The sequence below is a fragment of the Dioscorea cayenensis genome, chromosome 7, assembly GCF_009730915.1.
Source record: "Dioscorea cayenensis subsp. rotundata cultivar TDr96_F1 chromosome 7, TDr96_F1_v2_PseudoChromosome.rev07_lg8_w22 25.fasta, whole genome shotgun sequence".
Lineage (NCBI taxonomy): Eukaryota > Viridiplantae > Streptophyta > Magnoliopsida > Dioscoreales > Dioscoreaceae > Dioscorea > Dioscorea cayenensis.
Genome location: NC_052477.1, coordinates 23,731,301 through 23,741,228, shown reverse-complemented (window position 1 = coordinate 23,741,228; position 9,928 = coordinate 23,731,301). Strand labels below are relative to the sequence as shown.

The following is a 9,928-nucleotide window of genomic DNA, read 5'->3' as shown; positions in this document are numbered from 1 at the left end:
ATGGATCCTCAGTTGCTGTCAGCTATTATTAGCAATCAGCAGAATCTCATAGCCTGGAGAATCAAAGCCATTTCATTACCTATGGAACCAACTTGTATCAAGCCTCAAACGAAATCCTACAAACTGATGGATCTTAACTGGTCTTAAGTATTCACTAGAGATCATAATTGTATTGCTGACAAGCTGGCTATTGAAGGCAGAATGGTTCATGCTCTTTTTCTTTATCATCAAGGCATGAAGAATTCCAATTTTAACTTTGTTTTGTATTGTGGGCTCTTTTGAACAATTGTTAGTGTAATGTCATAATTCCAGTCTCATGGTTAATAAAATAGATGCTATTTAGAAGCTCCAACATTCATATTCATATATAATATCCAACATTCATATCCATATATTTGATGGATTTTCAATTTGCATACTATAGATTAAATTTTGAAAATCATCACCACTGCATTTTACTAAACAAGATAAGTGTATTAAATTTCAAGTTATCCACTCATTGAGCAGAATGAGAAAGGCTCAAGTCATTTAGTAACTCCACTTATGTTCTCCCATATGAGAAACCTCTCAAGATGAACCATGCTTAAAGAAGAAAAGTAACAATAGGTTCTTTGAAACTTTCAACTTTATTTGGCAATCCTTGAATTTTTTAGTTAAATTAATGAAAAAAATTGCTGATTTTAAAAAATTTAGAGGTTTACTGGTTGAATAAGTTTATGAAAAATCCATTGTACCATTGTATTGTGAACGAGTGAGAATTAATAGTGGAAAAGTATTTAAAAATAAATCAAAAATAAAAAAATTATTGATAATTAAAATAAATAGATAGATTAATTAGTCAAATTCTTTTTTAAAAAATGGCTTATAAGTATTTATGCTGGTTAATAATTAATTTATAACGTTATTATATATTTTTATTATTTATCATAAATCTAAAATATTTGCCAAATATGAGTGGCTGTGGACTCGTTTGCGTGTACCACCAGAACTGTCTCCCATTAATATGTCGTTAAGAAGAGAAGTGTGTTCAGTCAACTGTCAGATCTCTCATCGGAAACAATGGCCGTGGAAGCTATTCTCTCAACAGTTTTGGGACAGATCATCGAGTTGACAGCCTCTCCTGTTATCCGATATCTGCGCCCAATTTGGGGAGGAGTTGATGGGGACCTGAAGAAGCTCGATAGCTATTTAGTCCAAATCAAACCTCTGGTTCAAGGTGCAGAGGAGAGGCAGCTCATGGAGGATAATGTCAAGTCATGGCTGATGTTGCTCAAAGATGCTGCCTATGATGCTGAGGACATTCTCAATCAGGCCAACACACATGTCCTACTCATCCAGCGCAAGGCCGAGTTTTACGGTCCCCTGAAAAGCAAGGTGCGTGACTTTTTCTCTCTTCATCATAACCCACTCCTGTTTCAACTTCAGTTGGGGCACAAACTTAAAAGCATCAACAAAAGAATAGATGATGTCATAGAGGAGATGCACAAGTTCAATTTTAAGGTTGCAGACAACAACAATAACAACAACAGACCTTGGAGGAATAGGCCACAGACACATTCATATGTACCTGATTCAGAAGTGATTGGCAGAGATGAAGATAAAGAGCAAATTGTGCAGATGCTGATACATGATCATTTTGAAGAGAAAGTGGCTGTGGTTTCCATAGTCGGTATGGGCGGTTTAGGCAAGACAACACTTGCTCAGTTGATCTATGGAGATGAAAATGTGAAGAATCACTTTCAACTATGCATATGGGTATGTGTGTCTGATGATTTTGATGTGGCAAAACTTGCTAGAAACATCATGCTCGCTGCCTCTAAGAAACCTTATGCGGATACAAACATGGAGGTGCTACAGCAGGATCTACGGCAAGTACTGGGGCAGAAGAGGTATCTTCTTGTACTTGATGATGTTTGGAATGAAGATCACATGAAGTGGGATGCACTTAGACATCTGCTTCTTGATGGGGCAGAAGGAAGCAGAATTTTAGTAACCACACGCAATGACAACTGCTCAAGAATAATGGGTGCAAAAAAATCTTGTCTTCTACAGGGTTTATCAGAAGAAAGCTCCTGGGCTTTGTTCGAACGAACAGTATTCACCACAAGTCTATCAAGACAACCAAAATTCCTAGAGATTGGTAAAAAAATTGTCAATAAGTGTAAAGGGTTACCTCTTGCAATACAAGTAATGGGGAGTCTCTTGCAATCCAATATCGAAGAAAGTCAATGGCAAGCTGTGTTAGATAATGAAATATGGGATATACCACGTGCTACAGATAAAATCAGACCAGAGTTGTGGCTAAGCTATGTTAATTTGCCTTCTGAAGTGAAGAAATGTTTTGCCTTTTGTGCCCTTTTTCCGAAGGATAGTGTTATTGAAGTAGATATGCTGGTTCAGTTTTGGATCGCTCATGGGTTTATTCCATCTCAAACTGGAAAAGACATAGACGTTGAAGGCCATGAGATTTTCAGTGAATTGATATGGAGATCTCTTCTGCAAAATGTTACTGATATGAGTGCTGGTATCACCCATTATTATAGCTCTGACGGTATTTATCATGGTCATCGCAGATTTTGTAAGATGCATGATCTCATACATGACCTTGCACAATTTGTTACTGGAGATGAGTGCTCCACATTGCCTGGAAGTAACGAATTCAAGAAAATTTCAAAAAGGACCCGTCATTTCCTATTAAATCGTTATGTAGGAAATGATTTGGGTGATCGAGCCCCTAGCGTTCGCACTGTATTACCTGTTGGAACAAACTTCATTGGATTGTCAAAGTTGAAGTTGGTCAGAGTGTTACAGTTGGGTTATGAAGCAAATGTTGACAAGCTGCTGTCTACATCAATAGAATATTTGCACCATCTAAGATATCTCAAACTTTCTGATACTGACATAAGAGAACTACCAGAATCAATCTGTATGCTTGTTAATTTGCAAACATTGAATCTGAATGGTTGTTCTCAACTTGCTAAACTTCCCATGAGCATAGTGTACATGAACAGTCTTAGACATCTTCATCTTAGTGATTGTCCAAAACTAAAAATCATGCCGTCTGGTTTAAGTCGATTGCGTTGCTTGAAAACATTGACAAAATACATTGTCTCTGAGAAAGCGGGGAACAAGATAGGAGAGTTAAAGCATTGGAATCTTGACGGTGAACTTGGGTTGTATGACCTCCATGAGGTGAAGAATGCGGATGAGGCAAAAGAAGCTAATATGAGTAGCAGACAAAGCATTAACTCATTGTCCCTGTCTTGGGGAACATCAGTGGAAAATGCAGAACAAGTGTTGGAAGCCCTGAAACCTCACGCCGCTTTAAAAGTGCTCAGTCTGCATGATTATCCGGGCACACAGTTTTCAATGTGGATTAGAGACGGACAACTTCTTCAAAATCTGGTTGAGATCAACCTAGATGGTTGCCAAAGATGTGAACAACTCCCGCCCCTGGAGCAATTACCTTATCTTGAAGAACTCATTATTAGTAGAATGGATGGCATCAAATACATTATTAATAACGCCACAGGCGATGCATTATCATTATTCCCTGCACTGAGGTATCTTTCTTTATATGAAATGGCTAACCTGGAGGGGTGGTATGTGGAGGATTATAGAGAAACGGCTCCACCCATGTTCCCACGCCTTAAGAGATTGACTATTACTCGATGCCCGGAATTGACAACCATGCCACCACAAATTTCAACTCTCGAATACCTAGAGATAACAGAATCTTACTGCGGGACACAAACTGCACTCATGCCCAAGGAGAAGGGGTTCTTCAAGCATTTGAAATCTCTTGAGGAGTTGTGGCTAAGGAGATGTGAGGAGTTGGCTTTGCTGCTGGAAGACAAGGAGGAGACAAGACCCTTAAGCTCATCACTTCGTTCTTTAAGTATCATTGATTGCAGTAAGTTCCCATTATCAACGGCTTTGCAGAACCTTACCTCTATCGAAACACTCTCGATGTATCATTTTGAAGAGCTGGTGTCCTGGCCGGTTGAGATGTTAAGAGGTCTAGAGTCCATCAGGTCTCTGAATATCGGGTCATGTAAGAATTTGACAGGTGCTGCATCATCACAAGGAGATTGTGGCCTATCGTTTCTAGAGGATCTGGATGTTTATGATTGCGATGCACTGATAGAATTGCCGAAGTGCCCCACATCACTCAAAAGCTTGTCTGTTTGCATGTGTCCAAGCATCAAGTCTTTATGTTCAGATATGGGACACCTCACTTCATTATCTCAATTAAACTTATTTAAATGTCCAAAGCTGGAGTCTCTGCCAGAAGGGATGCAAGGTCTGACTTCCCTTCAATATCTGTTAATTAAAGATTGTCCAGCGCTGAAGTCATTCCCTGAAGGCCTCTATCAGCGGCTTCCTACTCTTAAAAGTCTTGAAATCAGTGGATGCCCTAAGCTAGAGAGGCGATGCAGTCCAGGAGGAGACTATTTCCACCTTGTCTCTAGCATCTCAGAAAGATCCATAAACAGCAGCCCTAGAAGGACACTACTAGCACCTTGTCTCTAACATCATGAAAGCATAAATAATAAGTCATGTTCCTTCTTAAGGTAGTACTACTCTCATTTCAAGTTATGAACAAATGTATTGCCATTGCGATGAATTCTTTCCTCTTGGTGGCATTTTCATCTGTGGTGTTACGTGCTTCATAAATTCTTATTTCAACAAGCATATTTTAAGGTTCCACCTTGTCCCTGTTCACTTTATGTTTTAATTTCTCTTTTGTTTGTTGAAAATATAATTATCATCACATTTCCATTTCTGCTTCCTCAACTAACTTTAAAACCATAAATATTAAGAACACATTTAATATGTAAGACACAACATTGTGATTAGAATCTCTAATCGAATGCAATGAATAAGGCCTAAAATGTAAAGAATATAACATTTTATCCTAAAATGCAAAGAAGATAATGTTTTATATGCTATCTCTTTTTTTTTTTTCTTTACCGAATATTTTTCTAAAATTGTAAACATTCTAATTTCACAAAAATAACAGAGCATATCTTTTATTCACTAGCCATTGTTTTTGTCAAGCAATTTTACCTAGGACTTAATGTTTATACTTATTTTTTTTTTTGAAATAAATGTGGATAAACCACATATTTATTGAGAAGGAAAGAAACAGTACAAAACCAAGCCTCTCACCAGAAGTGAGGGGGTACAACACACACAACAGAAAATACAAAAAAACAGAATAACAAGAGGGTAGTCTAGAGAGGCGGAAGGCACCATCAGGCAACTCAGGCCTGTCTAGACAGAAGTAGGAGCAACTACTCCTGAGCTAAGAAAATAGCTTGTCTCGTTTTCTTTAGATAAGAAAATAGCGCAATTTCTTTTTTTGCTTTCATTCTGTTAGATATGCTTGTCTCATGATGAATTGAATCATGTAAAAGAAAAGAAACTAATAGTGTAAGGACCATAAATGTTATGTCTTGCAGTATGTCATTACTACTGCCTTTTCCCTTGCGTGTTTGTAATTAGAACAGCAGTTTATTTTTTTTCAATAATTTCCCAATATCTTATATTCTCAATGATTTATTAACAATCTAGTTTGATGAATGAGCAAGAGTTCTATGGGAGAAGAGACGCAATGGTTATTAGATCATGCACCTGACAATACCGAAAAGGCCCCTGATGTCTCGAATCAGAATGCATGAAAAGAGTTTCACTACCGAAAGTTAATTAGTTCGGTTAGCAAGTGAATATGTTCTTTAGTATTATTGCCTTAAGATCACAGTCAAAATTGCAAGGTATTCTTAATTAATAAAATCCAGTTCTATTTGTCCTTCTTTCAAGCTTGATGTGTGCCTTTGCTTCATCTGCGCATGTTCATTTCACTTCATATGGATGTTTAACACTTGTTCTTGTTATTATTTCTTGGCACAGGAAAGCAGAGGAAAAGATAAATCTTTCCCATTGATCTCATGTCTTTCAATGTACATAACTCTCGAGGTGTACTCTTGCTAGTTCTCATTTATGCAGCTTCCCTGAATTGAGCTCATTGTCCAAACCAGCTTCCAATCATTTTATCAGTGACTATACTGCACCAAGTGGTAATGTATTAATCTTAATAGTACATGTGACTTGGTTACAGATTTAGGTGGTGGAGGATGTTTTGATATTGGCGAATCGTTCTGTGCAGGGACCACAGTTCATTCTGAAGAAGGTAATGCCCAGCTGATTAATGTATTGTTTTGCAAAAGAGTTTGGAATTTTTTCCTTCAAAGATTTGGACTTGTATTAGCTTGAGTCTAGAGTATGCTTGTCGCATAATCGATGCTATCTATGACTCAGCAAATTACCAAAGGATATAAGACTCAACATGTTAAAGATAAAATCCCCTTGGAGAAATCAATCAATTGGCTTGGTTTTCCTGATTGAACTTTTAGGAGGGATTTGGAGTAACTGGTGGTTATTTCTTGGCAACAAGAGGAAAGACTGGAAAGTTCATTTCGTTAAAGATGGATCTTCGGTCGCTGTTAGCACCATCAGCAATCAGCTCATTACTTGGACAATCAAAGCCATAGTTACATGTTTTTACCAACAGAATAGTTTGAGAATGCAAAAGTCAACCCTTTGTTTTTTTTTTTGCTGTGATTTCAGAATCAATTATAAAAATTGTGAATTGTTGGTTCTGCTGGCATTTCTCTATTCATTTTTCTCCCTGCTCTTGTCAAGTTATAATCTTTTTGGTTTTAATTTCTATCCTAGTTTCTTTTGTTTGTTGAAAATATAATCCATTAGAGCTCTTCGATTAAATAACCGTTGCCTTTGTGAAACAATTTCATCTAGGACCTATGTTTATTTGTTTCCTGCATCATTCTTAAGTGCTTTTGATATATAAGATGACTAGCAGGATTCATGTTTTAGGATTCAGTTTTTTATTTTAATCTGCTGTTGATGCTTTTATCATGATGAATGCATAAATTCGTTTTTAATAATTTGATATATTCTTGCAAACAAACTTGAATGCAGACTGCCTTTTTAATATTACCAAATACTCTTTTTTTGTGGTATAATAGAGCAAGAGACATGAATGGAACGTCCTGGAGTAAGTCATTGTTACTGCCTTTTCCTTAATGTGGACCACTGGCTTTGTTGGTTTCAATAAGTTCACAATGTCTTCGATTTTGCTGAGGTTATTATAAGTACACAACTAACATTATTGTCTTCTTTCTAGCGTCTTATATTGATTTTTTTTTCTTTTTCAATTGTTTTGGTTGAAGCTTGAGCAAAATTTTGGTGGGAGATATAAAGGCATGCTTATCAAATTCTGGCTGTATCCTCCCAACAAGAGAATAACAAGGACCCGAATGCCTGGAATCCAGATGACAAAGAAGAGTATTTTTCTAATTTTCAATTAGCGAGCTTGATGCTGGGTGTCCTACATGTGAACATGTTTTTCTATATTGCTGCCTGCCTCAATATACATCACCAGGACTTGAAAAGACATGCACGATCAGTGATAACAATTGAAGCATGGTGTTCTTAATTAATAGCTCATAACCATCTGATTTTCTTTTCTTTGTTATCACCATGCATCTTCATGCAGGAAAACACCATCTTTGGTATCAATTTATGGAACTCTTGTGGTGTACAATGCTGTTGGTTTCCATTGATAGAACTTCTCTTAATTGATCTGACTGTTCAAGCGCTCTAATCATTTTATCAAAGAATATACTCCTAGTGGTTGAAATTGTAATATTACCAAGGTAAGAGCTCAGGCGGTGCAGGATTTTTGTTTTTTTACAGGTGTTTGATGCTAGTAAATTATTCTATGCAGGAATCGAAGTTCATATTTGATTGGTGATATGCAGCTGATTCCTGTGAATTTGGAGTTTTCTTTTTTCCTTTGATGATATGGACCTGTATTGGCTGATTCTTGTATGAGCAAATGTCGTAATTCTGCTAGAGCTTCTTTTAACAAGGAGTAAAAATTGAGTACAATTATTGTGGATGACAAACAGAAGTTCATGCAATTGCATGGGTCTCACCTCTTGTACTGGCCGATTGAGAATGTCAGAATTCAACATGGTTCACTTGCTCTTCAGGTTATTAAATCAATCAGAGAAATTTTATACTGTTGATTCTACCTCACATTGTTTCCATGCGTTTTATGGGAATTTGGTTTCTAGTCTTTTATCAAAATGTACTGAACACTCAACTGACACTATCAATCAGAGGATGTTTTTTTTAAAAAAAAAAAGGAGCCAAAGAGGCTAACTTTATCGAGCTATAAATCGAAGTACAAAAGAAGCTAGAACAGCTGAAACTAAAATTGAGAAGACCAACAAACACCAACTGTGCAAGGCTAAGCAAAAGTAAAACCCAGGTCTAAGAAATATTTCATGAGCCATTGACGTAACTCCCGCCCAGAGTGAAATAGAGATAATTGATGAAGATAACGACCGAAACCGGCAGGCTTAATGAGAACACGATGCAACAACCATGGGACGGAATTAATTCGAGGAGTGTTAACCCGGGCTAATAAGTTCTTCAAGTGTTCAAGACTCGAGTAGAGATGTCAAGAGCAAGTAGGATCAGCAGAATGGATAAGCTTCAAGATTGAGTTGTTGCTAACTAGGATGTTGCTGATTTGCAAAGGCATGGAAGTGACGACGTTAAGAGCAACAACCAATGTTAGAATATCAGCCTCAAGTTGGGATTCAGCCTTTAAAAGGAGGCAACCTACGATGAGAATACTGTAATTAGGCGAAGAAACTAAAAACCCCCCACTACAAACCTGATGCGTAGCATTCCAAGAAGCCATCGATAGGAGAATGAGACTGTCAGAGCTAGTAAAGTTGGAAAGGATCAACCTCCTGCAAAAAGAATTCTTGGAAGATCTAAGATTAGCATTGGCATAGGTGATAGCTTTGATTGAAATGACATGAAAATTAGGTCTGATAGATCTGAAAATGGCATCACATCAGGCTTTCCAAAGAAAGCAAGCCACCAAAGCAATGATAACTCTAATTCTCATAGCAAAACACCTGGGAAAAAGCCATTCACCAGAAATAAAGCTAGCAGGAAAAGAGGTATTCTTACCAACTGCAACCGAGACCAAATCCCAAACACCCCGAGTTTTGCAACATTCGTGAAAAAGGTGCTCAGAAGATTCCTGAACAAGGTTGCAGAATACACAAAAACTATGGGGCCCCAGGTTGATAGAATGTAAGAAATCAGTGGTAGCCAATCTACCATGGAATTGGCTACCATGGAATGTTCTCCTTCTGTCATCTTCTGAGGCCCTCATTCTCTTACCCCCTTGCTATGGCAAGAGGGGGCCAACCCCCTCCCCCCGGCTCCCACAACAAGTCCTGGTCTCAAATCGCTTCGTCTCTCTCACAGACAATCTATAACTCCCACTCCACAATGAACAACTCTTAGACAAACTCAAGGCGTCCACCACCAGCTTCATTAAGCTGGATGCTGAGGCGCTCGGGCGTGGTCCTAGGAATTTTCAGTATGCTTTATATGGTAAACTGTTTGGAAAGCCCGTGCATTTGATCAAGTGAAATCCATTCTCCTAGCTAAATGGGTTGAATTTGGCAAAATATTTATCTCAGATTTACCAAATGGTTTTCTATTGATCAGATGTTCCACTGAGCTAGCAATGAAACATCTCCTCCTTGGAGGTCCTTGGTCTGTGAATGGAATTATACTGCAATTGTCTCCCTGGAAACCCTTCTTTGAACCTTCATTTGCTAAGCTTAATACTGTTGTGTTATGGGTGCAGTTTCATAATCTCCCGGTCGAGTGCTGGGATGGTGAGACTCTAGAAACGATCGCTGGTAACCTTGGTAACCTTATCAAAATTGATGATCTCACCTCCACTCTGTCCCGATCAAGGTTCGCCCGTGTGTGCATTGAGATTGATCTCTCCAAGCCCCTTTGTCGG

General features: G+C 38.0%; 2 protein-coding genes across 8 annotated transcripts; one reads left to right on the top strand and one right to left on the bottom strand.

The window, feature by feature from the left end:
* Positions 1-1,047: 1,047 nt before the first annotated feature.
* LOC120264865 (disease resistance protein RGA2-like) lies at positions 1,048-8,153 on the top strand. Of its 6 annotated transcripts, XR_005537575.1 has the most exons (5): positions 1,048-4,574; positions 5,578-5,777; positions 5,914-6,080; positions 6,170-7,165; positions 7,254-8,133. XR_005537575.1 is itself a non-coding variant. In XM_039272739.1 (2 exons), exons 1-2 carry the CDS (start codon positions 1,060-1,062, stop codon positions 4,531-4,533), a joined length of 3,426 nt encoding a protein of 1,141 aa, XP_039128673.1. In that variant the 5' UTR covers positions 1,048-1,059; the 3' UTR covers positions 4,534-4,692. The 6 variants fall into 6 exon arrangements, 1 of the variants encoding a protein (XP_039128673.1); XR_005537576.1 differs by lacking the exon at positions 5,578-5,777; XR_005537579.1 differs by lacking the exons at positions 1,048-4,574; positions 5,578-5,777; positions 5,914-6,080 and having other exon boundaries at positions 6,087-6,193; positions 7,050-7,078; positions 7,254-8,153.
* Positions 8,154-8,260: 107 nt separating this feature from the next.
* On the bottom strand, positions 8,261-9,164 carry LOC120265854. Of its 2 annotated transcripts, XM_039273827.1 has the most exons (3): positions 9,076-9,164; positions 8,771-8,849; positions 8,261-8,698 (listed from the first exon to the last, which is right to left on the bottom strand). In XM_039273827.1, exons 1-3 carry the CDS (start codon positions 9,120-9,122, stop codon positions 8,552-8,554), a joined length of 273 nt encoding a protein of 90 aa, XP_039129761.1. In that variant the 5' UTR covers positions 9,123-9,164; the 3' UTR covers positions 8,261-8,551. The 2 variants fall into 2 exon arrangements, with proteins under 2 accessions (XP_039129761.1, XP_039129760.1); XM_039273826.1 differs by having other exon boundaries at positions 8,261-8,849.
* Between the last annotated feature and the right edge of the window lie 764 nt (positions 9,165-9,928).

Bases quoted from the DNA above. Each gene is read 5' to 3' on its own strand.
- LOC120264865 (XM_039272739.1), top strand. From the start codon at position 1,060: ATGGCCGTGGAAGCTATTCTCTCAACAGTTTTGGGACAGATCATCGAG. The intron at 2,530-2,577 runs ACCCATTATTAT...CATCGCAGATTT, and splicing joins CTGATATGAGTGCTGGTATC to TGTAAGATGCATGATCTCAT.
- LOC120265854 (XM_039273826.1), bottom strand. From the start codon at position 9,122: ATGTTGCAAAACTCGGGGTGTTTGGGATTTGGTCTCGGTTGCAGTTG. The intron at 8,850-9,075 runs GTAAGAATACCT...TTCTTTTTGCAG, and splicing joins TTTGGTCTCGGTTGCAGTTG to GAGGTTGATCCTTTCCAACT.